This window comes from Aquarana catesbeiana, linkage group LG05 (assembly GCF_042186555.1).
Source record: "Aquarana catesbeiana isolate 2022-GZ linkage group LG05, ASM4218655v1, whole genome shotgun sequence".
NCBI lineage: Eukaryota > Metazoa > Chordata > Amphibia > Anura > Ranidae > Aquarana > Aquarana catesbeiana.
In genome coordinates this window covers 12,251,030-12,277,802 of record NC_133328.1, presented here as the reverse complement: position 1 = coordinate 12,277,802, position 26,773 = coordinate 12,251,030, and the positions used below count along the sequence as shown (strand labels likewise).

The following is a 26,773-nucleotide window of genomic DNA, read 5'->3' as shown; positions in this document are numbered from 1 at the left end:
AGAGAATGCATAGAGATAATGTTCAAAATTTGGGTGGAACCCCGCTTTAATTCGAAGTGAATTTGCATTAAGGTGGCGTATTCATTTATATTCTGCATTAATCTCTTATCTCTAGTTTATATCTTTAGTTTATAAATTTAATAAGTGTCAATGTTGGCCTATTAGATGTATATGCTTAGAGAAGTTGGTTTTGTAATAGGTTTATTTCTTTGTCTTTTATTTCTACATGATTGTTTATATTTGGAAAAATCCTTGAATAAAGAGTTATATGTGAAAAAAAAAGATATAGTTATGTTACTCTTTAACCGCTTGCTGACCGCCCGCCCGGCAGAATGGCACTCCTGCGGGCGCTTTAAGGAGTATAGGGCGTGCGTGCCCGTGGCATGACGTAGGAGATCGTGCGCGTGGCCGGCGTCCCCGATAGACAGCGACTACTCGTGATTGCTCCTGAGAAGGAGAGAACGCAGATCTGTCAATGTAAACAGACAGATCCCTGTTCTGTCAAGGGTGAGGCGAGCAATCTGTTGTTCCTAATGCTTAGGAACAAGGATCAGTCAACTCACCCTGGCAGTCCTATCCCCCCACATTTAGAATCACTCACTAGTTAACACAATTAACCCCTTGATCACCCCCTAGTGTTAACCCCTTCCCTGCCAATGACATTTATACAGTAATCAGTAGCTATTTATAGCACTGATCACTGTATAAATGTCAATGGTCCCAAAATAGTGTCAAAAGTGTCCAATCTGTCCGCCGCAATGCCGTAGTCCAGCTAAAAATCGCAAATTGCCACAATTACTAGTAAAAAACAAAAATAATGATAAAAATGCCATAAATCTATCTCCTATTTTGTAGATGCTATAACTTTTGCGCAAACCAATCACTATACACTTATTGCGATTTTTTTTTTCTTTTTTTACCAAAAATATGTAGAAGAATACATATCGGCCTAAACTGAGGAAAAAATTAGTTTTTTTATTTATTTTTTGGGGATATTTATTACAGCAAATAGTAAAAAATATTGCTTTTTTTTTCAAAATAGTCTGCCTTCTTTTGTTTAAAGCGCAAAAAATAAAACCCGCAGAGGTGATCAAATACCTCCAAAGAAAGCTCTATTTGTGGGGAAAAAAAAAGATGTCAATTTTGTTTGGGTACAATGTGGCATGATCCGAGCAATTGTCAGTTAAGATGACGCAGTGCCGTATCGCAAAATGGCCCGGTCAGGAAGGAGGTCAATTCTTCCGGGGCTGAAGTGGTTAATATGGGTTTCAAACGGGTATTTTTTTTCACAATTGCATGATACTTTAACCTCTGCACCAAGGGCATGCAAATATGTGGCCAGGCCTTTTCACAGAGTGGCCGCATATTTGCAAGCAATAGCGCTGATAGAGTTGTGCCCTGTGCTCCTGGCTAGGGATGAGCTTCGAGTTCGAGTCAAACTCATGTTCGACTCGAAACATTGGCTGTTCGCCAGTTCGCCAAACAGCGAACAGTTTGGGGTGTTCGCAGCAAATTCGAAAGCCCCGGAAAAACCCTTTAAAAGTCTATGGGAGAAATCAAAAGTGCTAATTTTAAAGGCTTATATGCATGGTATTGTCATAAAAAAGTGTTTGGGGACCTGGGTCCTGCCCCAGGGGACATGGATCAATGCAAGAAAAGTTTTAAAAACGGCCGGACGAGGGTAAGGGTCTGGTATGGATTTTGAGGGGGACCCCACGCCATTTTAAAAAAAAAATTTTTGCCGGGGGTTCCCCTTAATATCCATAGCAGACCTGACGGGCCTGGTATGGAATTTAGGGGGACCCCCACACCATTTTTTTTTTTTATTTTGGTTCAGGGTCCCCTGTGTGGAATTCCCATGTGTTGGACCGGCAATTCATTAATAGCCACAAGTAGTTTTAAATGACTTTTTTTCCTTTGAAATGTCATTTTGCTGTCAGACTGTTCTAAACATGGGAAACATGCGCCCTTTTACAGGCATACTATAGACACCCCCCAGATAGGAAATTTAAAGGGATATTACACTTTTATTGTTTCACTTTAAGCATTATTAAACTCACTGCTCCCGAAAAAACGGCCGTTTTTAAAACTTTTTTTTGCATTGATCCTTGTCCCCTGGGGCATGACCCAGGTCCCCAAACACTTTTTATGACAATAACTGCATATAAACCTTTAAAATTAGCACTTTTGATTATTCATGTTCGTGTCCCATACACTTTAACGGTGTTCGCGTGTTCGAACAAATTTTTTGCCTGTTTGCATGTTCTGGTGCGAACCGAATAGGGGGTTGTTCGCCTCATCCCTACTCCTGGCACAGTTACTGGCACAGTTACTGGTGGCCATCAGAAAGATCCCATTCACTGCTTGCGATCTGGAGCTTTCCGATCATGTGACCCCTGTGACAGCCAATCATGGCGGTCACATGACCATTAGCCCCACCCCTAGACATTTTAAACCTCTTAAAGGGCCAGCAGGTGCCGGCTCTAAGGGGTTAATTCAAGAGCCATTATTAGTACCTCTGTAATGTGTGGGGTTCAGCTGTCAGTTGGACCCTCAGGGCCACCTATGTGTATCGGTAGTGTTGGATCCATGGGTCAAACTGATAGCCCAGAAGAACACAGGTTCCAGGACAAATCACAAATTCCAGGATAGACTGGTACATGCCCCCGGCACTGTGCCAGGCAGTGGCAGCCGGTCCTCAGGGGGCGCACGGATGCATGGATTCAAATGGGTGATTTTTTTTTTTTTGAAGCACGTGGTTAGAGCCAGAAGCTCTAATAGGCTTCAAAAAAGGGTAGTACTGCAGAGTACTGCGCCAGAAGCCCACCCAGTTGTGTGACAATAGCGAATGTATATTTGCTATTGTCACACTGATTCTGCCTTCCGGCCAATCAGGAAGCGGGTCCTGTGACCCGTTTCCCAATTGGCAAAAAGGAGAAGCTACCCTATTGGCTGAGGGAGGAGGAGGGAGGAGACGCACGGCGAGGACGCCGCCATGATGCCAAGGAGGAGACTCTCAGATGCTGCTGAGGAGGACATGCACGGCGAGGACACCACCGTGATGCAGAGGAGGGAAGCTCTGCCTGGGGTAATTGTTGCGGGTGACCGACTGAGCCGGGGGGGGGCTGTGCACTCTTTGCCACCCCCAAAAAAATATACCACCGGCCACCACTGGTGCCAGGAAAAACAGTACAGTTGGAGGGGGGGGCATGTTTAAAGTGGGGGTCACTGGCAGTCTGTCTGTGGGGTACATTCCTCTATTTTGGTAGCAGAGTAAGTAGCACAATCAGGGTTTAAAAGCTGAAGCTTTCTTGGATGAGCAATAATACAAGACCTGATTACCCCTTCATACAGTACTGAGCAGATTATGCCGACAGTGGAAATAGATTGCAAACTCTTGGAACCAGCCAGGAATTTTAGCAAAAGGAACCACATTAATTTCTTTAAACAATACACTTTATCCATAGAACTATGTTGACAGCTCGTATGATTAAGACAGCATACTTTAGAATTAGGTTTGTGTTTCAAACAGTTGCACACAATAAATCCTATAAATAAATACAAGTCATTGCTCTCTGCAAACACATTTTATTCATTTGTTTATTTAACATTTGTAAGCAACTTCCAATACATTCAGTTATGTTTCAGATAAGACCCCACACCGCCCAATAAAAGGAAAATTCTGCAATCAACAAGGCTAAGTTTGATAACACAGGCAAACAGCTGGAGGGATGTAAGAGTAACACAGGTGATAGGCTGAAGGAGTCTCAGAACTGGTACCTCAGACCATCTGGCCTAAAAGAATTGGAGAGAGGTCATGGACTTAGCTGTGATATATGAAGCAGACACAGGCATCAATAAAAAACAGACAGTGGTTCAAACCATTCCACATTCCATCCACAACTGAAAATTGAGATTTGGCTTTAGATACTATTGTTTAGAGGGTCTATTTATACATTTTTTTTTTACATGGGACCCAGGAGTAAATTAGGTTCAGTTGGCAGTGGTGGCCTGTGCATTGTGGGTGCACGCCGCCGTTCTCCCTATCCCTCCCTATTCCTGTTGCTTCCAGGACGCCGGACGCATGGACTCCTATGGTGGGGGTGGGAGGGGGTGTTTTTTTTAAGAGCCAGAGGCTCTAATAGGCTTCAAAAAAGGGTGGGCTCGGGGAGCAGAGAGTGCGCACTGATCCCACCCTGTTGTGTGACCATAGCGAATGACTTTTCGCTATTTTTTACACAACAGTACCTTCCCGACAATCAGGAGGCAGGTCAGTGAGACCTGTTGCCCGATTGGCCAAAGCACCAGGTGATCCTATTGGATGCCCAGTGATTTGGCGGAAGAGGAGACACACAGGGGAGGAAGCTGGAGGAACAAACTCCACCGCCGCTGCTGCCCGCACTGAGAGGACCCAACAGCCCGGTAAGTGCCGGACCTCCCATGGGGGGTGGGGTGGGTGGGGGTGTTTTGCTCTCAGTCACCCACACAGCGTGGTGGGGTTGCTTTTGGTGTCGCAAGACCAGCGCCGCAGGGGGTGTAGGGCTACTGTCAGTGCGCCAGCGAGACCCGTGCGGGGGGGTGGTATGGGCAGTGCTGTCAGTCTTATCTGTGATGATGATCTAAATACCCTGATCCCGTGATTCTGGGGCTGTATACTCTGTCCTGTGATGCTGAGCTGTATACTCCTGACACTATGGGTGGAAGCAAGTGGAATACAGGGGACGGAGTGAGTGGATTCTATAAGGGGTGGGGCTTATGAGAATCGGGAGGGGTCAAAAAGGAAGGGTGTGGTCTGGCATCCCCCATCCTAAAACTTCACCAGCCGCCACTGTCAGTTGGGGAAATATGTGAATCCTGGTTGAAAGTTGTGTGAATTTTGGGTGGAAAGATTTATACATAGATCCCTAACGTTCACTCTTTTAAAATAAAAATATATAGATTGGTGTTTCTGAAGAGTTTCTTGAGTGAGTCAAGACTGTAAGGTGTGGAAAACATCCTCCTCCAGTCAGATGGGAAAACATAGATGTGTCATATTTTTCTGGGGCCTTAAAGCAGAACTTCACTCTCTCAATCAACACTGACTATTTTTAATCCTTATGCTGCTAGCATTAGTAAATAGATAGGAAAGTATATCATATTAATTTGTTTTAAATGTTCTTTTTACATTTATTCAGTTACTTCCTAGTTACCATGCCTAGGCAAATGATGTCATACATCCCAGGAGTCTTCGGGAGAGGAGGATGGGCTTTTTCAGCTAAGCATGCCCTCCTGTCTGCATGCCTAAACTAACGGCTGATGGATTCCAGTAAGTAAATGCTGCATGAATCACCTGCCCTTACTCAAGATGGCCAAAACTGGGGGTGGGGGGTGGGGGAGGGTTCAAACTGATTTCTCAACAAAATTAAGCAATGAAGACATGGATGGATGGGGGAGTTTGTTTTGAATATAAAAAATGAATTTAATTGTGTTTTTGGTTGTGCAGTGTAGTTCCACTTTAAGGACATGTTATTTCCTGGATATTAAACTTTATGATCAACTTCATTATTCCTTCTGTCACGTTCCTCTGCGGTTTACCTAATTATAGTAGACCCAACTCATGGGTTCACCGTAGACCTCCAGCTCACAAATGGTCAGGATTTCACTGCGCCCCGGGATCACCACACTGACGTATTGACCCTCCATCCCATTACAGAAGAAAGTTGACTTAGGATCAGTAATTTGGGTGACCGTACCGCACCTGTGGAAGACAAATAATGACCAACACAATGATACAGAAAACGTCACTTGTTCACCTATAAGAGATTTTCACAATGGGTTCATAGTATACATACGTCAATCGTTAAAAACTTGTTAAAAAAATAATAAATGTGGCCAGAAATACATCTTTTTATTTTTTAAATATTTATTTTATTTATTAAATACAGAGAATTGCTAAATCCTGGGGGCAATCTCTATCTTTTGGGTATGCATTGCAGGCACTATGATCAATGAGAAGTTTAGGACTATTTTTAAAGATACTCATACAATGTATATCAAAGTATGGTCTCCTTGGGTGGGATATCATAGATTCATTGGATTTGACCATCTTACATAGTAGGTGAGGTTGAAAAAAGACGCAAGTCCATCAAGTCCAACCTATGTGTGTGATTATGTGTCAGTATTACATTGTATATCCCTGTATGTTGCGGTCATTCAGGTGATTATCTAATAGTTTCTTGAAGCTATCAATGCTCCCCGCTGAGACCACCGCCTGTGGAAGGGAATTCCACATCCTTGCCGCTCTTACAGTAGAGAACCCTCTACGTAGTTTAGGGTTAAACATCTTTTCTTCTAATTGTAATGAGTGGCCACGAGTCTTATTAAACTCTCTTCTGCGAAAAAGTTTTATCCCTATTGTGGGGTCACCAGTACAGTATTTGTAAATTGAAATCATATCCCCTCTCAAGCGTCTCTTCTCCAGAGAGAATAAGTTCAGTGCTCGCAACCTTTCCTCATAACTAAGATCCTCCAGACCCTTTATTAGCTTTGTTGCCCTTCTTTGTACTCGCTCCATTTCCAGTACATCCCTCCTGAGGACTGGTGCCCAGAACTGGACAGCATACTCCAGGTGCGGCCGGACCAGAGTCTTGTAGAGCGGGAGAATTATCGTTTTATCTCTGGAGTTGATCCCCCTTTTAAAGCATGCCAATATTCTGTTTGCTTTATTAGCAGCAGCTTGGCATTGCATGCCATTGCTGAGCCTATCATCTACTAGGACCCCCAGGTCCTTTTCCATCCTAGATTCCCCCAGAGGTTCTCCCCCCAGTGTATAGATTGCATTAATATTTTTGCCACCCAAATGCATTATTTTGCATTTTTCTACATTGAACCTCATTTGCCATGTAGTTGCCCACCCCATTAATTTGTTCAGGTCTTTTTGCAAGATTTCCACATCCTGCGGAGAAGTTATTGCCCTGCTTAGCTTAGTATCGTCTGCAAATACAGAGATTGAACTGTTTATCCCATCCTCCAGATCGTTTATGAACAAATTAAATAGGATTGGTCCCAGCACAGAACCCTGGGGAACCCCACTACCCACCCCTGACCATTCTGAGTACTCCCCATTTATCACCACCCTCTGAACACGCCCTTGTAGCCAGTTTTCAATCCATGTACTCACCCTATGGTCCATGCCAATGCACCTTATTTTGTACAGTAAACGTTTATGGGGAACTGTATCAAATGCTTTTGCAAAATCCAGATACACCACATCTACGGGCCTTCCTTTATCTAGATGGCAACTCACCTCCTCATAGAAGGTTAATAGATTGGTTTGGCAAGAACGATTCTTCATGAATCCATGCTGATTACTGCTAATGATATCATTCTTATTACTAAAATCTTGTATATAGTCCCTTATCATCCACTCCAAGAGTTTACATACTATTGATGTTAGGCTAACTGGTCTGTAATTCCCAGGGATGTTTTTTGGGCCCTTTTTAAATATTGGTGCTACATTGGCTTTTCTCCAATCAGCTGGTACCATTCCAGTCAATAGACTGTCTGTAAAAATTAGGAACAACGGTCTGGCAATCACCTGACTGAGTTCCCTAAGTACCCTCGGATGCAAGCCATCTGGTCCCGGTGATTTATTAATGTTAAGTTTCTCAAGTCTAATTTTAATTCCGTCCTCTGTTAACCATGTAGGTGCTTCCTGTGTTGTGTCATGAGGATAAACACTGCAGTTTTGGTTACTGAAGCCCCCCGATTCACTCGTGAAGACTGAGGAGAAGAATAAATTCAATACCTTTGCCATCTCCCCATCCTTTGTAACCAGATGTCCTTCCTCATTCTTTATGGGGCCAATATGGTCTGTCCTCCCTTTTTTACTGTTTACATAACTAAAGAATTTCTTGGGATTTTTTTTGCTCTCCTCCGCTATGTGTCTTTCATGTTCTATCTTAGCCGTCCTAATTGCACCCTTACATTTCTTATTGCATTCTTTATAAAGTCTGAATGCTGAGGATGATCCCTCAATCTTGTATTTTTTGAAGGCCTTCTCCTTTGCTTTTATATGCATTTTTACATTGGAGTTAAGCCATCCAGGATTTTTGTTTGCTCTTTTAAATTTATTACCCAATGGGATACATTGGCTAATGCCCTTATTTAATATGCTCTTAAAGCAAACCCATCTCTCCTCCGTATTCTTTGTTCCTAATATTTTATCCCAATTTATGCCTTTTAGCAAGGTTTGTAGTTTAGGGAAGTTGGCTCTTTTGAAATTCAGTGTCTTTGTGTTCCCTTCATGTTTCCTATTTGTGTGATTTATACTGAAACTAATTGACCTGTGATCGCTGTTACCTAAATTGCCCCGTATTTCCACATCTGTGATCAGGTCTGTATTGTTGGTAATCAGTAGATCCAGTAATGTTTTATTTCTAGTTGGTGCATCTACCATCTGACCCATAAAATTGTCCTGCAAGACATTAAGGAACTGGCGAGCCTTAAATGAATGCGCGGTTCCCTCCGCCCAGTCTATGTCTGGATAATTAAAATCCCCCATTATGATAACACTTCCCATCCTTGCTGCTAATCCAATTTGTGATAGGAGATCCATCTTCACTTCCTCCCTCAGGTTAGGGGGCCTATAGCATACTCCCAGTATTATTTTCCCCTTAGCTTCATCCCTTTGGAGCTCTACCCATAAAGATTCCACCTCCTCCCTAGCTCCCTCAGTGATGTCATCTCTTACATTCACTTGTACATTATTCTTGATATATAGGCATACCCCTCCCCCTTTTTTACCCTCTCTATCCTTGCGGTATAGGGTATACTCTTGAATGTTTGCCAGCCAATCATGAGAGCTGTTGAACCAGGTCTCTGAAATTCCTACAAAATCCAAATCCTCCTTGTACAACAGTATCTCTAGTTCACCCATCTTGTCCGCCATGCTCCTGGCATTAGTAAACATGCCACATAGTTTAGACCGGTCGCATATTGTCCTCGTATTGGGTGTTTCAAGATTGCAACTAGGACTTGCTACTATACTCACCTTGTGTTTTTGTGCTTTGGTTAACCTACCACTAATGCCCCCAATACTACCCTCTGGAATATCTTCCGCGCTGGCTATCACTGTCTCTGGACCCTCCACCCCTCGCCTAGTTTAAAAACCCCTCTAACTTTTTGGCCATCTTCATTCCCAGCAGATCTGCACCCTCCTCATTTAGGTGCAGTCCGTCCCTTCTATAGTACCGGTTACCAACTGAGAAGTCGGCCCAGTCCTCCAGGAACCCAAACCCCTCCTTACTACACCAGCTCTTCAGCCACTTGTTTACTTCCCTAATCTCCCTCTGCCTTTCTGGTGTGGCTCGATGTACCGGTAGTATTCCTGAGAATACTACCTTGGAGGTCCTTTTCCTCAATTTAGCACCTAAATCCCTAAAATCGTTCTTTAGGACTCTCCATCTGCCTCTGATTTTGTCATTGGTGCCAACGTGCACCATGACAGCCGGGTCTTCCCCAGCCCCTCCCAGTAATCTGTCCACAAGATCCGTGATGTGCCGAACCCGAGCGCCCGGTAGACAACATACTGTTCGGTGCTTCAGGTCTTGGTTACAGATTGCCCTCTCTGTCCTTCTAAGAATTGAGTCCCCTACCACCAGAATCTGTCTTTCCTTTCCCTTTGCTGCCCCCCCACTCTCACTGGAGGAGTTCTTCCCCTGGCAGCTAGGAGAGTCCCTTATCTCCAGCAGTGCTGGTCCCTGACTGGTTTCACCAATGTCACTCAATGGAGCGTACTTATTGGGATGCTCTAGTCCTGGATCGGCCTCTCTGGCACTTCCCCCTCTACCCCTCCTGACTGTCACCCATCTACTCTTTGCTAGTGCCTGCACCTCTTTGTCTCCACCCGCCTCTGTGCTGGCCCCTGCCGGCACCTGCCGTGTACGTTCCTGGCTCACCTTTAGTATGGAGGGACTTCTCAGTGCTGACAGTTGCTTCCCCAGATTCAGAACCTGGGCTTCCAGGGAAACAATGTGCTTACATTTTGCACAGCAGTATTCGCCCTCGATCGGATGATCAAGGAACGCATACATGCGGCAAGATGTACAAAGAGTCACCTCTCCACACCCGCCGGGCATCGTACCTATTGAATATAGTGAGGATTTGGGGATTTTACCCTGTCCAAATTACCTAACAGCTAGCTTCCTGGCACTAATACTCAAGACAATACATAGGTACACAACAAGACAATACACAGGTACACAACAAGACAATACATAGGTACTCACAGACCTACGTGCACTCGCAATACACAAGTGTACAGTACACAATACACAAGTACTAACGATCCACACACACTACTCAAACAACACTCAGATACTCACACTACACAGGTACTATGACCCCTGTTATAACCTCCTGTTTTAAACTCTGTTTTTTTAACTCCCACTTATTCCAGCTCCACTTACACCAAGTTCCACAGCTTCAGACTGAGCACGCTCAGACTGAGTCCTACAACCAGTTAAATAGGCACATGTGAGCAATTAACCACACCCCTTAATTGATGGAACCAGAAAAAAAAAAAAAAAAAGCTATTTAAAAAGTGACAGCAAAAGGCAAATTAAAAACTAAAAGGAAAAGCCCCAAAAATGCAACCCAGTAAACAAACAGCAAACAAACAGCAAACAGCAAACAAACAGCAAACAGCAATGGTCTTTTCTGCTTCTCTGTGTTCTCCCCAGCATTAACCCCTCTTTCCTTTCATCCATACATCCATACCTCCTCCTTTTCTTTAGTCTCTAGTTCTCCTTCTGCTTTTCTTGTTTTTCTCTTTTGCGTCCACATTCCCCTTTTTACGCTATAGATTTTACATATTGTTTTTTTTTTGGGTGGTCTTCTGAGTCGGCCTATCTGCTAGGTGCCTTCTTTCTGTCTTTTTTGTTAACGTTCAGAAAAAGAAACAATAAAAATTTTGTAAGAGCAACTCTCATAAATACTATCACTTACAGCATTTTTGAGAAGAGATTTTAGTCACTGTTGTTCCTCAATCTTTTCAGTAATGTCTGGCTACCTGCAGGAAGTGTCTAAAGTTAAACCCCCCTTCCGAAATCTTGGTGTGGCTGTCAAAACTACATGTTCCATTGTCAGGCCTGGACTGGCCATAGGATACACCAGGCAGTTGCCGGGGCCACCAGGCTGCATGTCCCCCCAAATATGTCCCCCCAAATATGTTTTTGTATATTGTAATAGACCCTGACCAGGTTTTTTTGGGCTGGAGCACCCCTCCCCCTCCTCATTACCTCTTTATTAGTGATCACCAGTGCATAGCAGGAATCCCTTCAGTTGTCCCACATAGAGGAGTTTGGCTCCCATGGTTGAGACGCAAGATCTTTCATTCTATTACTAGGGTAGGACCCACTAATTCGGGGTACTTTGTCGCAGTAAGTGGGCTTAGCACTATATGACCATATAGTGTGACCAAAGCCCCGTATTTTTTTTAATATGTTCAGGTGTTTTTAACTAGCCTTGCAGGATAAATGTAATTCTTGAATGTGTGCGCTGTAATCTGTTCTGTACTTGCAGAAGCAGCCTGTTGGGGATCGGGCCCTGTGGCGGGAGGTGGGCGGTGGCCGTGGTTCAGACAGGGCTGATGCAGGCCATGGTCGCCTCTTGCCTCCCACTGCGTGGCCATGCCTGTGTCTCTTCTACTGGTGTAGAGTGACGATCTGTATCCTCTGCAGTAACTGCAAATGTGCCAGATTTAGGCAAAACAAGCCGAGCTGCACCCAAAGAGGTCATTGAACTTAGTCAACTCCTTATATGCTGAATGGCGGCTGGTGGTATTTTTTGACCCGGTCGGGTCACCTGCACCTTCCTCCCGGCCGGTCACCTGACCACAACACTTACCCCGGGTGACCGACTTCCCCTGTGTCTCCTCTACTCGCGTCTCCTCCCTCCTCCTCCTCCTCCCGGTGGCCAGCATATCTTCTCCTTTCAGCCAATCCGGAAACGGGTCTCAGACCCGCTTCCTGATTTTCCGGGGGGAGGATTCGTGTGACAATAGCGAATTTTCATTTGATAGTGTCACACAACTGATTGAGCCCACCCTATTTTGAAGCCTATTAGAGCCTCTGGCTCTAATTAATCAAGTGCTTCAAACCCCAACCCCTCCCCCCCCAATTGGAATCCATGCATCTGGCGCCCTGCATGTACAGTGCCTTGCAAAAGTATTCACCCCCCTTGGCATTTTACCTATTTTGTTACATTACAGCCTCCTTTAGTTCAATGTTTTTTTAATCTGAATTATATGTGATGGATCAGAACACAATAGTCTAAGTTGGTGAAGTAAAATTAGAAAAAAAATATATACATAGAACTAGTTTTCAGAAATAAAAAACTGATAATTGGCATGTGCGTATGTATTCACCCCCTTTGTTATGAAGCCCATAAAAAGCTCTGGTGCAACCAATTACCTTCAAAAGTCACATAATTAGTGAAATGATGTCACCTGTGTGCAATCTAAGTGTCACATGATCTGTCATTACATATACACACCTTTTTGAAAGGCCCCGGAGGCTGCAACACCTAAGCAAGAGGCACCAGTAACCAAACACTGCCATGAAGACCAAGGAACTCTCCAAACCAGTAAGGGACAATGTTGTTGAGAAGTACAAGTCATGCCGCGTACACATGACCGGACTTTCCGTCAGAATAGACTCCGACGGTCTTTCCGACGGAGTTCCGCTGAAACGGACTTGCCTACACATGATCACACCAAAGTCCGATTGCTTAGAATGCGATGACGTACGACGGGACTAGAAAAAGGAAGTTAAATAGCCAGCAGCCAATAGCTGCCCTTGCGTCGTTTTTTGGTCCGTCAGAATAGCATACAGACAAGCGGTTTTCCCGATAGGAACTGATTCCGTCGGAAAGATTTGAAACATGTTCTATTTCTAGGTCCGTCAGAATTTTAGAAAGAAAGTCCAATGAAGCCCACACACGATCGGAATGTCTGACGGGATGATTCCATCTGACCTTTTCTGACGAAAAGTCCGGTCGTGTGTATGCGGCATTAGGGTTAGGGTATAAAAAAATATCCAAATCTTTCATGTTCCCTAGGAACACCATCAAATCTATCATAACCAAATAGAAAGAACATGGCATAACAGCAAACCTGCCAAGAGACGGCCGCACACCAAAACTCACGGACCGGGCAAGGAGGGAATTAATCAGAGAGGCAGCACAGAGACCTAAGGTAACCCTGGAGGAGCTGCAGAGTTCCACAGCAGAGACTTGAGTATCTGTACATAGGACGACAATAAGAACACCATCCCATCCCCATCATGCTGTGGGGATGTTTTTCAGCAGTCGGGACTGGGAAACTGGTCAGAGTTGAGGGAAAGATGGATGGTGCTAAATACAGGGATATTCTGTGTGTGATTTGAGGCTAGGACAGAGGTTCACCTTCCAGCAAGACAATGACCCCAAACACACTGCTAAAGCAACACTTGAGTGGTTTAAGAGGAAACATGTAAATGTGTTGGAATGGCCTAGTCAAAGCTCAGACCTCAATCCAATAGAAAATCTGTGGTCAGACTTAAAGATTGCTGTTCACAAGTGCAAACCATCCAACTTGAAGGAGCTGGAGCAGTTTTGCAAGGAGGAAAGGGCAAAAATCCCAGTGGTAAGATGTGGCAAGATCATAGAGACTTATCCAAAGCAACTTGGAGCTGTGATGGCCGCAAAAGGTGGCTCTACAAAGTATTGATTTTAGGGGGGTGAATAGTTATGCACATTGACTTTTTCTGTTATTTTGTCCTATTTGTTGTTTGCTTCACAATAAAAAAAAAACATCTTCAAAGTTGTGGGCATGTTTTGTAAATTAAATGATGCAAATCCTCAAACAATCCATGTTAATGCCAGGTTGTGAGGCAACAAAACACGAAAAATGCCGAAGGGGGTGAATACTTTTGCAAGGCACTGTAGATTAAGGGGATGGATGCATGAACAGGGGGGTGTGGCCCCTGTGCGTCCCTTATGGACAGACAAGGAGTCTTAGGACTCCCAGCAGATCGGGTCTCAGGGCTCGCTTCCTGTTCGGCCAGGAGAAGAAGCAATGGCCCGGAGCGATGAGTAGCTGGAGTGAGGAGCAGCAGCCCTACCCTGGATCCTTGTCATCTGCCTCCTAAGGTAAGGAGGCCTCTTACCGCTACCTTCCCGTCTGTCTCCTGGGGGGGTGATCGCCACCCCTTTCCCTTTCATCTCCCGTGGGGGAGGGGGAATTACTGCCTTCCTGTCTGCCCCCCGCCCCCAAAATAGTGAGCACCAGCCACCACTGCTTTTATTCCTTTCTGTATTTATTGCAATATGTTTCCATTTCATATGTAGTGCATTTTTTTTAAAATAATGAAACATAAAAACAAAATGGATCCAAATTATTTGGATCATTCGTTACATTATTTTGGATGCTTCAAACATCTCAATTAAACAAATTAATTCCATATTTAGTTTCCTTATAATTTATTTTAGATTTGTTGAAATTTCGTTGCTATTGTGATTCAGAGATTCATATACCTCCGAATCTCCGAATAACGAAAATTTCAATTCGTAATGAAGTCTATACATCAGTGCGATAGATAAAAGAAACTACATAGGAGTGTTGAGGGGATTGGTTCCCTATTGTACCCACAGCAGACTCAGGTATTCGGGTTCTTGCACAAGAAAATGTTACAGTTTATGCCTCTGAAAGATGAATTTAGCAGAAGATATCAGACCAAAGGAGAAGAAATCAGGATCAGGTAAGTCATAGCAGTTCAGATACACCTGTCATTGAATTCTAAGTGATCTCAGATGCATCTCAAACTGAGGCCATCGACATAAGCCCAAAGACCCTTGACATAGGTACCCATACAGTTTGTTGTCCTTGTGGTACTCACACTGGGTTGTTATTGTCTGGAGAATTTCCAACTAGGACCTTTGCACCCATGAGCCGTTCCATACAGCAGTCCGTCCGTCCAGTGAGTACAACATGAACAACTTTGTATTTCCGTTTCATGTCTAGCCTCCACCAGGGCGACTGGTCATTCCTTGTGTAGGAACAGAAGCCATGCTGAAAGTTTGTATCTTTCACACTATCAATGGCCCTGTAAGCGTAAGCTATAAGCGTAAAGGGTTGCAAATCGGAGCTCTGTGAGGCTTCCCCAGTTCTGGCGATATTAAAGGCTGAAAAAGAAAAACAGGAGACACTCAATAATTATACATTTTGGGGTCCGTTGGATGAACGAATGTGACAAATATCTGTACAGCTCCTCAAAACTTATATTCTGTGTAATATAATTATCTCCTATGTTAGCAAGCGCCATCTAGTGGCTGTAATGTATATTTTTTTTTTCTAAACGTCTCAAACAGGCACAAAATGCATTATGGCCACTAGATGGCGCTTACAAACATAGAAGATAATTATACAGAATACGGCAAGATTTGTTGGAGCTGTGCAGATATTTGTCACATTTGTTCAGCACACTTTTTTATACACTTAACCCATAATGTTTTTCCATCCTTCTAAATCATTGGCGGCTGGTGCTAAATATTTCAGGGGGGGTTGCAAACTAATGCCATCCACCCCCCACCCGGGGAGACGGATGGGAAGGCTGGCGATCGGCGCCTATGGGAGAAGATTAGGCAGAATAACTTCCTGTTCTGGGGACAACTATTTACCAGACAAGAAGTGATGCGAAATCTGCAAAAAGAAAAAAATAATTTTACTTGTCAAGTAGTGAAGCTTCCCTCCAACCACTCTGCATATTATTTTATATATACTGTGATTCTGTACTTGCCAAATATGCTGCAGAAATCTCCCTCCCCTGAGTCTGGCTGCAACCATTAAAACTGTGGGCAGATGAAGCTGCTGCCTGTTCACTTCCTGGATTTACACAGAGGCACACCTCCAGCTCTGCAGCTCTCATTGGCCCTCTTATGACTCCCCTCCTCCCTTGCTGGCAAACTCTCAGGAGAGTGAGAGAGAGACAGAGAGAGAGAGCTGTGTATGATGTCATAATCCTAGTCTAATGACCAGACAAGAAACAGGAAGTGGGCTGTATAAGGGATTTACTGGCAGAAAGAAAATGTTTTACTATCCAAAGTTAAAACAACAATAAGGGCAGAAGATTTGATAGATGGAAAGATGAAAAAAATGACTGAAGTTTTGCTTTAAAGTGATTGTTATTTTATTTTTTTCCTTTACAAACATGTCATACTTACATGCTCTGTGCAGTGGTTTTGCACAGAGTGGCCCCAATCATTCTCTCGCATACCCCCCCAGCGCTCTGGGCCCTTCCCCCTGGCCCAGTGCCCCAAATGCTGTGGCGGTACTCGTGCATGCTCGCTCCCGAGCCTACTCTCTGTGTCTTCACGGCTCAGCTCCACCCCCCCACTCCCACCTCACTGGCTGTAATTGACATTGATATTGGCATCTCAGCCAATCAGGAGGGAGAAACCCCAGAGAGCCTAGGGTCTTGTGCACATCACTGGGTCAAGATCATGCTAAGATAAGTTTTAGGGGGCTAAGGGGGAGCTGCCCACTGAAGGTTGTTGACCTTCATGCATATGCATGAAGGTCAACAACCTTCACTCCTGACAAACACTATAAATACTTCAGCTCCAGAAGGTTTTACCCCCTTCATGACCAGGCCATTTTTTTGCGGCACTGCAATAATTTACAGTAGGTGACCGCGATATTGTGTCAATCTTGCCACTGCTATCGGCGAGATTTGACACCTGCGAGCCCCATCGCGGGAGCCAGCACCGAGCTGGCTTGCTCATCAGGAAAGGAAAACTTTTTTTTCCTTTTGCGATGAACGTCAGGCAGTGCTGACAGCTGTCTGCTATGAATCATGAGGGGGAACGCCGCCCCAAATTTTAAATAAAAAACCGGCATGGGTTCCCCCCAGGGGCATATCAGGCCCTTAGGTCTGGTATGAATTTTAAGGGGAACCCCCTACTCCGAAAAAAAAAGTTTGGGGTCCCCCAAAATCCATACCAGACCCTTATCTGAGCACGCAGCCTGGCCGGTCAGGATAGGGGGTGGGGACGAGCGAGCGGCCTCCCCCCTCCTGAACTGTACCAGGCCGCATGCCTTCAACATGGGGGGTGGGCACTTTGGGGCAGGGGGGCACCCTGCAGCCCCCCCCACCCCAAAGCACCTTGTCCTCATGTTGATGAGGACAAGGACCTCTTCCCGACAACCCTGGACGTTGGTTGTCGGGGTCTGCGGGCGGAGGGCTTATCGGAATCCAGGAGCCCCCTTTAATAAGGGGGCCGCCAGATCCCGGCCCCCCACCCTATGTGAATGAATATGGGTACATCGTACCCCTGCCCATTCATCTGGGGGAAAAGTGTCAATAAAAAAACACACTAGACAGGTTTTTAAAGAAATTTATTAGGCAGCTCCGGGGGTCTTTTTCAGACTTCGGGGGGTCTTCTTACGACTTTGGGGGTCTTCTTCCGACTTCTCCACTCTCTTCTCCCCCTCTCCGGCCTCTTCTCCCGGTGAATACGTTTTTTATTTAAAATTTGGAGCGACGTTCCTCCTCATGATTCATACCAGACAGCTGACAGCACTGCCTGTCGCTCATCGCGAAAGGAAAAAAAAGTACCCTGTCGACGAGAACCAGCGCGATGGGATCGCGCTGGAAACACATTCTCGCGGTCACATACTGTAACTGACAATTGCGCAGTTCTACGACGCTGTACCCATATAAAATGTACGTCTTTTATTCCCTACAAATAGAGCTTTCTTTTGGTGGTATTTGATCTAATTCTGGAATTGCTGCACTTCTCTCTTCTGTCACTAGATGGCCGGGTATCTGGTGGCATTAGATAAGACAAGGGCTTTGCAAGGACAGATTAGGAATGGATGGGGTGTCTCAGCCAATGGGCAGGGATTTTCTTGGGTCCCTTGGCCTGCAGAGAGACCCTTTTTATTTGGGTGAGGTCAGGTGATCTGGGTTCTGTGCCACTTGGACGGCTGTCTGGGTGGACGTGTGGTGTGCTGCCCAGAACCTGAGGCCTATCCCAGGGACATCTGGCTGCTAGGCTGTCTGAGTATCCAGGGCCAGGGACCCAACCAGTGGAGGTGACACTTGCAGAGTAGCCTTGTGTGCCAAGCCAGGGACCGAGCAGGCCAGTGGGGTGACGCTGTGAGTGCCAAGCTAGGGACTCAGCAGGGATGCGGGGGTGACGCTTGAGGGAGATACTCAGTGAGAAGATTGGAAGAGTTCAGGAGATCCAGTGGCAGTGGACCAACAAGTCTAGTGAGAGAGACCGGGAGCTCAGTTGAGTGAAGATCTACAAGAAGGAGATTGTAGAGGAAGTGAAAGAGTTCATTGTAACCTTTGTTAGGAACTGTTCAAGATTGTTGCCAAAGGGGACAGCGTGTCTACACATGCAGATGTGGTGTCCGCTGGGTACCTTTCCCTACATGGCTGTCTACCTATAGAAGTCTCGGAGTCTAACAATTAACATTGAAACTACTAAAGGGTGTCCTGGCCCTAAACCCTCTCTCCCACAGTTCTGTTTAAGAGATAATAAATCCCTTTATTTTAAAGGGGCTCAGTAGAACCCCCCACTCAACAGACCACCGACTCTTTAGTACCCCTGTTCAGCAGATCCCCAGCTTATTAGTACTCAAGAAGTGTCTGGTGTCCATGAATCTACCTTGAATTACACCCACCATCCCTCGTAACTCACTCTACATAGAAGGATGTCAGCTATTCCTAACTCTTGAGGTTCTCATTAGACCAAAATGGGCTCGGGACTTGGCTACACATCTGCAGATAGAAGTTTAACCCTTTGATCTGCAGATGAATAAACAGAATGATACACAAGTCACAATATGTTAGATTGTATCTTTCTGTAGCCTCTGAGCAAATGTTTTATAAATACTATCAGACTGGGATTTTTTTCACAGCTTAAAGTGGACCTTCAGTCATTTTTTTATCGTTTCATCTATTAAAACCTCTGCCCTTGTTGTTGTTTTAAGTTTGGATAGTAAAATATTTTCTTTCTGCCAGTAAATCCCTTATACAGCCCACTTCCTGTTTCTTGTCTGGTCATTAGCCTAGGCTTATGACATCATGCACAGCTCTCTCTCTCACTCTCGTGAGAGTTTGCCAGGAAGGGAGGGGGGTGAATCGTAAGAGGGCCAATGAGAGCTGCAGAGCTGGAGGTCTGCCTCTGTGTAAATCCAGGAAATGAACAGGCAGCAGCTTCATCTGCCCACAGTTAAAATGGTTGCAGCCAGACTCAGGGGAGGGAGATTTCTGCAGCATGTTTGGCAAGTACAGAATCACAGTATATATAAAATAATATGCAAAGTGGTTGGAGGGAAGCTTCAGAATGGCAAAGATGTTTTTATTACAAATTGTGTTAGCAGACTGCAGTTTCTCTTTAAAGTGATGGTAAATGATCACCTTGTAAAATATATTTAGGGTTGTTAACAGAAATCTTCCAGGAGTTATTTTTATTTACTAGTATCTGCCATGAGAATGTATTCAGACCACCCCCCCCCACACACACACCACCACCACCACCACCACTATCTAGTGCACCACAGTTATTTTCTATATTTATATTATTCCTTATTTACCTCCAGGATCAATTTTAACTTTGCACCAAGCCAGACCCAAAGAGCCCAGGAATATAACAGCAACCAGAGTCTTCATTCTGGAGGAGACATCAGGACACACAAAGTCCATTATCATTCTAAAACAGTAAAATAATACAGACATATATTCGTCTACAATAAATCAATCAATAGGTTAATCAAACAATTATAATAAAAACAGTCATTAGAAAATAACTCCAGGAATGTCTTACTCCTCTTTCCCCAGTCAGTAAAGGCTTTATTCTAGGGACATTCAAACAAACAGCTGAACTTTTGCACATCGAACCCTCTGTTCAGCGGGAACTGAGCATCATATATACAGGTGGTATCTCTAATGCTTCTATACGGGGCCGTCTTTAATATTGATTGGACCCTGGGCAAACATTTTCTTGCCCCTCCCTGCGCAATTTTACTCTTTCATTACACAGGACCCCTCCATACTACCCCCTTTATTAGACAGAACCCCCTCCCCCTTACTACCCCCATCATTACACAGGACCCCCTCCCTCATACTACCCCCTTCATTAGACAGGACCCCCTCCCCCTTACTACCCCCATCAGTACACAGGACCCCCTCCCTCATACTAACCCCATTATTACACAGGACCCCCTCACCTTTACTACCCCATCATTACACAGGATCTCCTACCTCATACTACCGCCATCAGTACACAGCACCCCTCCCCCTCACTACCCCCATCATTACACAGGATCTCCTCCCCCCTACTACCCCTATCATTACAAAGGACCCCCTTCCCAATACTTGCCCCCCCCATCATTACACAAGACCCCTTCTCCTTCCTTCTCAGACTGCTGCATTGCCCCGCCCATAGTCTCACCTTAAGAGTGTCCCCATAAAACCCTCTGGTGCAAAAGTTCTTAAGCGGGCCGATGATCTGCAGCTTATTGGACATGGTGAACGAGTGGGGTTGGTGTGATTGTGCCCAGGACTGACAGATGCTCTCCCGGGGCAAGGTTTACCTTACCTAGCTGGCCAATTGCTGCACAGGCTGCAGACATAACACCCAACCAATCACCAGTGCCCCCAACATTCAGTTCCACCCTCATCTCCTGAATGATTGCCAAATCACAACTTATCAACTATTTGCGGGCAGCACATGCTCAAGGGGCAGCTTAGCTGTTTGGGTCCCACAACAACGACTGGGCCCAGGGCAGCTGCCCCTTTTGCCCCACATTAAAGATGGCCCTTCTTCTATATATGACGGCTTTCCACTGTTACTAAGGCAGCCCCGGATGCTTAAACCCACAACGTCCCTAGGAACCACTGGCATCACCAGGAACCCCTGCCAACTAAGCAAAGGGGCGGGATAGCAGTGACATCAATGCCCAAATATAGCCATGGCCAGATTGGGTCAATGATGTCACCACTATTCCCATTCATTCTCTGATATAGCTGATGACAGCTCAGGGAGCTAATTAGGAGTACCATCGGGCTTGGTCATCCTTTTTTTTTTTTCAGTGGGCATCATGATTGACAATGGATTTACAACGAGGGACTTTTTTTTTAGATATTTTCATTTTTAATAAATGCCAGACTATTGGGTGTCTTTGTTTCTATGTTACAATTCTTTTTTTTTGTGAGTGAGTAGGGGTACTAGGGGTAAGCCTGTTATTTAAATGTGGTGGTGTGCACATAAGTCTCACTTATGCTGCAGAAACTTTGGTGAAGAGGAGTGATGAAATTACTTTTGGTGGACTTCCATTTAAAATGAAATGTAATTTGTTGGCAAATTTAAAAACAGTTTTCCTTTGTAAAAGGCTGTACTACTGCAGCCTTTCCTGCACATCATAGAGATGCGCCCCTTCACAGACAATATTTGGAGACCCCATTGGCATGTTATATAACCACTTCAAGACCGGACTGTTTTACCAACTTTCAGACCAGGCCACTTTTCAGATCTCAGAGTTGTCACACTTTCTGAGCACGCTATAGTCGAAAGATGGCTACATCACGGCCATTCCAGTTCTGGGACGTCTTCCAAGAACCTCAGCCAGGTGCCCATCAGGAATGCTCTGTGATCACAGTTCGAGGTAAAGGGCCAATCACAGCAGCCCTTTACCATGTGATCAGCTGTGTCCAATCACAGCTGATCCCATATAAACAAATGCTGGTTATCGGCATTTCCTTTCCTAAGCACTGTCACTGTGAAGAAAAGAAAGCCGATAACTCGCTTTCCTGTAACAGCAGATATTTACACTTATAATCAGTGCAGCCCCATCAGTTTCAATCAGTGCCAGTCAGTGTCCATCAGTTCAGCATATCAGTGCCACCTATCAGTGCCCATAAATGACGCCTATTAGTGCCCATCAGTGCCATCTTATCAGTGCAGCATCATCAGTGCCACTTCATTGGCGCCCATCAGCGCCAATCAGTGCCCATCAGTGGCCAAAAGTGCCGCCTCATCAGTGCAGCCTCATCAATGCCCATCAGTGAAGAGGAGAGGGGTTTTTTTTCAAAATGTTCAGTCTTTTTTCATTTGGCTAGCAATAAATAAAAACCCAGTGGTGATTAAATACCAGCAAAAGAAAGCTCTATCTGTCTCAAAAAAAATATATACATTGAATTTGGGTACAGTGTTGCATGAAAAATGGCCTGGTCAGGAAGGGGGTGAAAGTGCCCAGTAGGCAAGTGGTTAAATGACAATTACAACATTGTACCCAAGTTGATTTTATGTAATTTTTTTACACAGATAGAGCTTCTTTTGGTGGTATTTAATAACCACTTTTTGCTTTATAAAGGAAAAAAAGATTAAACTCAAAGTTACAAATTTAATCCAACCATACTGGCATAAGAGGGAAGACCGATACAAACTAATAAAAATATACAAATTTTATATAAATATAAAGGAAAAAAGATTGAATATTTTTTTCTTAATTTCTGTAACTTTGCAAATTTTGGGGGAAAATGAAGAAATAAAATAATGTTTTTTTCACAATGTAATTTTAAATTATGTCTCACACACATCATAGGCAAACTATTGTTACACTCCAAAACACATTCTGCTGTTCCTCCTAAGTATGGGGATACCACATGTGTGAGACTTTTTCAAAACCTAGATGTGTAGAGACAGGGCCCAAAATCCAAAAAGTACATTTGGAGGTGGATTTTTGGAGGCCCTGGAGCACCAAGATAGTGGAAGCACCCACAAATTACCCCAAGGTATTTTCTAACTGGCATAGTGAGTGTTTTTAAGACTTAGATTTTTGCCACAAGTTTTTGAAAAAAGCAAAATTAAAATGTAATTTTTACAAAAAGTTGTCAATTAATAGGATATTTCTAACACACAGCATAAGCATACTTAGAATTACACCCCAAAAACACATTCTGCTAGTCTTTCCATGTGTGGCGAAATCACAAGCTTGAGCCTTTTTCACAGCCTAACCACATAGTGAGACCCCAAATCCAAGGAGCACCTTTTACACTTTGATTGCTTACACAGTCATGATGACTGTGTAAGCAATCATTTAGCTGAGATCGTTCAAAGGCTGCATTCATTCATAAATGCAGTCTTTTGTTTGCTACCATGAGGCTGTGTTTGGCCACAGCAACACATGGTACGGGGCCAATTTCATTGGCCCCGTACCATGTGAACACTTTGATAAATCACAGCAATCACAATAGTAATATGGGCTTCGTTCATGAAAGTATGCATCTTTTGCTTATTAATGTGATCGCTGCACCATTGTGATTGGCCCTGTACCCCAGTAGGCCAGCACTGGTGCTTCCACAAGGCTCCCCTTTAGTTGCTCAAAAGCCTTTTCGCACTTCACCGTCCTTTGTTCCTGAATGGATTCACATGGCCTCCTGGGGCCTCTCTTCTGGGCTTTCTGCAGATTCCCTTCCATCTGTTTCTGCAAGAGTTCATTCAGCGGTCGAGCAATCTGTGAGAAGTTCTTCACAAATCTTCTATAATAGGAGCAGAATCCCAAGAACGACCTCAATTCAGTGACGGTGTTCCAACTTCTGGGGGTCCGTAGCTATCCCCTCAGCAGAAACCATGATATGTAACTGAGGTCTGGTAGAACTGGCATTTCTCTGGCGACTATTTCAGCCCTTCTGTGTGTAACTGTTGGAAAACTTTCTCCAACAGAGCTTATTGCTCCTCCAACGTTCTGCCAAACACCAGAATATCATCAAGGTACACTAGTACTTCTACCAAATTCATATCACCTACAGTGTTCTCCATCAATCTCTGAAAAGTGGCAGGGTCCTAGCTAATCCTTGTTGCATTCGGTTGAATTCTAAGAATCCTAGAGGGCTGATGAAGGCCGTTTTTATTCTGTCATCCGGATGCATGGGTATCTGGTAGTATCCACTCTTCAGATCCAGCACACTGAACCACTTAGCCCCTGATAGACACTGCAGAGCCTCTTCTATTCAAGGTTCAAGGTTCGGTAGTTGATACAAATCCGGAGGGACCCATTCTTCTTTCTCACCACCACAATAGGGGAAGCATAATGGCTCCTGGATTCCTTAATGACCCCTGACTTTTTCAGCTCCGCTAGCTGTTCTCTAAGGTCCTCCAGATCACACAAAGGGATTCCCCTGGCCCTTTTGCGAAAAGGCTTAACTTTAGTTAACTAAATTCGATGTTGGGCACTCCTGGCGAAGCCCACATCAAAGTAATCTTTGGAGAACATCTTCTCCCATCAGGCTAGTTGGGCTTTAATCTTCTCCCCCCATCCCAAGGGTAAATTTGGGCAATGGACAGTGGTCTCTTCTCCACTTCCCTTCTGCACTAGGTCATTCCCCATCACTGGGGTGGCAGCACTCACTTTCCCTATCACCATCCGAGGCTTCAGGCTAATCGGGTGACTGGTGATGTTCCTCACACTGTAGGAATTCGCCCGTTCTTGGACTCTTGGACTTTTGCTTGGGTCTCCATTACCCACATCAAGGCATGATATATATGAGTTTGGGCCTGAGCTACCTGAGCCATTAGTTCGGTTGGCCCAAGTTCACCTGCTGGCTTATTAGTGTCAGGAATGGCCAGCCCTACCAGTTCGGACTCAGTTCCACTGTCCTCATCTGAGAAACTCATCTCCGTGTGAACAGCCCCGTCCACCACTTTCTCTCTATTTCCAGCAATAGGACCCACCTCCCTGGTCCTTTGGCTTTTCTTTTCTAATAAAGCCTCTTCTTCTCTTATCAGTTCAGGGTATGTAGGCACCACTTTGGTTCTCTTTAGTAACAACTTTAATACAATCAGGTGATTTGGCCTAGCTCCTTGCAGAACTTGGTCTAGACGAGCTTGGTCAGCATCTTTGGGATCAATACCCCTCTTGAGGTTAATTTGATGGAGCATTCTGTCTACTCAAGATATGTACTCAGACCGACTCTCCCTTTTCTGCTGGTGGGTGTGGATGAATTTGTACTTCAAATCTGCAATAGTTTCAACTCTTCCAAATACGGCATACAGGGAGTCTATGTAGTTCATAGCAACACAAGTTTTCTTTCCCAGAGTACGAATCACATCAGCTGCCAGGCCTCTATTACTCTCACTGAGCCATTGTTGTTTCACAGCCTCTGTAACACTCCATTCTTCCATGGCCTGCAGAGCTTGACTCATCCAGGTTTCAAACTCATCTTCCCCTACAGGAGTTGGTAACTGTCCTTAGAAAAACCTGAGTCTCCGATAGCTCTGGTTGGCATTTCCAGCACCACTTTTCAACAAACTATCGACTACTCGGTTCATATCCGTGTAAAAAGAGAGAGGAGGGACACTGGCCCCTTGGGGGGCGGATCCCACTGGTACTGGGCCCTTTTCCTGAGCCCTTGATGGGGGCTATTGCTCAGCGGGCTCTCCCCCCCACTTTGAGCGGTTTCACTCTAGCAATTATTCCTTTGGCTAGGCGTACCTCTTCCCTGTGGAAACACACAGGTATCTCTTCTTGCCACTCCAGTAGCACCCAGACTTGATCTCTTCTTGGCATAACCCTGGTATCCTCTTGTTCTGCCGGTGGTCCGCTACAAGATAAAAGTGATATCTGCAATGGATTTGCAGCGAGATCACTTTTATCGGCGGCGGGAGTGGGCCCCCCGCCACACTCTGGTGCCCTCTGCCGCTTTCCGGAGCCATCGGCAGTGGTGGAGGCGATCGGGTCCACTCTGTGGCTGCACATGGAGACGAGTGAGGGGAAGCTGGCCCCCACCCGTCTTCATGACATTGCAGGGCGGAAGCGACGTTAAAATGTCACTTCCGCCCCATTTTTTTTAAATCATTTTTTAAAATGACAAATTCTTTTTTTTTATTGAATTTTAGTGTAAATATGAGATCTGAGGTCTTTCTGATCCCAGATCTCATATTTAAGAGGTCCTGTCATGCTTTTTTCTATTACAAGGGATGTTTACATTCCTTGTAATAGGAAAAAAAGTGACACAATTTTTTTTTAAAAAGAACAGTGTAAAAATAAAAAATAAAAGGTAAAATAAATAAGACAAGGTGGACGTGGCCTCGAGAGCGATGGAGTAGGATGCATGCAGTAAGAGCTTTGCTTGCCCATACTCCTAGATATCCTGCCTCAATCCTGCTTGATATTCTCCAGCCTCTACACTTCAGCAGGCCTGCCTTGCTCCTTTCACAGTCCTCAGAGCCTCCCAGCTTGTTAGAGCGCCACCACGAGGCCCCCATCGCCGGGCTTCTCCATTCTGTAACTGCCTGAGGGACAGATTACGACTCCGGCCTAGCTTCCGGAGCGGCAGCTATCTTGCTGTACCCAGCGACAGCCCCTGCAAGTTCTCCTGGCCTCCCTGACTGCCCTGAGCCCAGTCTCCTCTTGCTACAGCCGTGGGACTGCCTGAGGCCGTTATAGTGGCGCTTCCTCATCCTGCAGCTGCCTAAGGGACAGTCCACGGCTCCGGCCTAGCTCCTGGAATGGCGGCCATCTTGCTTCACCCAGCCACGGCCTCGGCAAGTACTACAGGACTCCCTGACCACCCTGTGCCCAGTTTCCTCCTGCTACAGCCGCTGGACCTCACAGCTAGCCGACTGCTACCTGCAGCTCCCATTGTGACTCTCCTAAACTGCGGCGAGAGGGGACATCGAGGATCTGGCCTAGTAAGCAGCGGCCATCTTGGTACACCCGGGGACCCTCCCGACCTCCTCTGGA

General features: G+C 45.1%; 1 protein-coding gene across 1 annotated transcript; it reads right to left on the bottom strand.

The window, feature by feature from the left end:
* Positions 1-3,582: 3,582 nt before the first annotated feature.
* LOC141144082 (fucolectin-1-like) lies at positions 3,583-19,736 on the bottom strand. Its single transcript, XM_073629447.1, has 4 exons — positions 19,625-19,736; positions 14,916-15,201; positions 5,575-5,737; positions 3,583-3,795 (listed from the first exon to the last, which is right to left on the bottom strand). The coding sequence occupies exons 1-3, from the start codon at positions 19,731-19,733 to the stop codon at positions 5,575-5,577; spliced, it is 558 nt and encodes a 185-aa protein (XP_073485548.1). The 5' UTR covers positions 19,734-19,736; the 3' UTR covers positions 3,583-3,795.
* Positions 19,737-26,773: the final 7,037 nt, after the last annotated feature.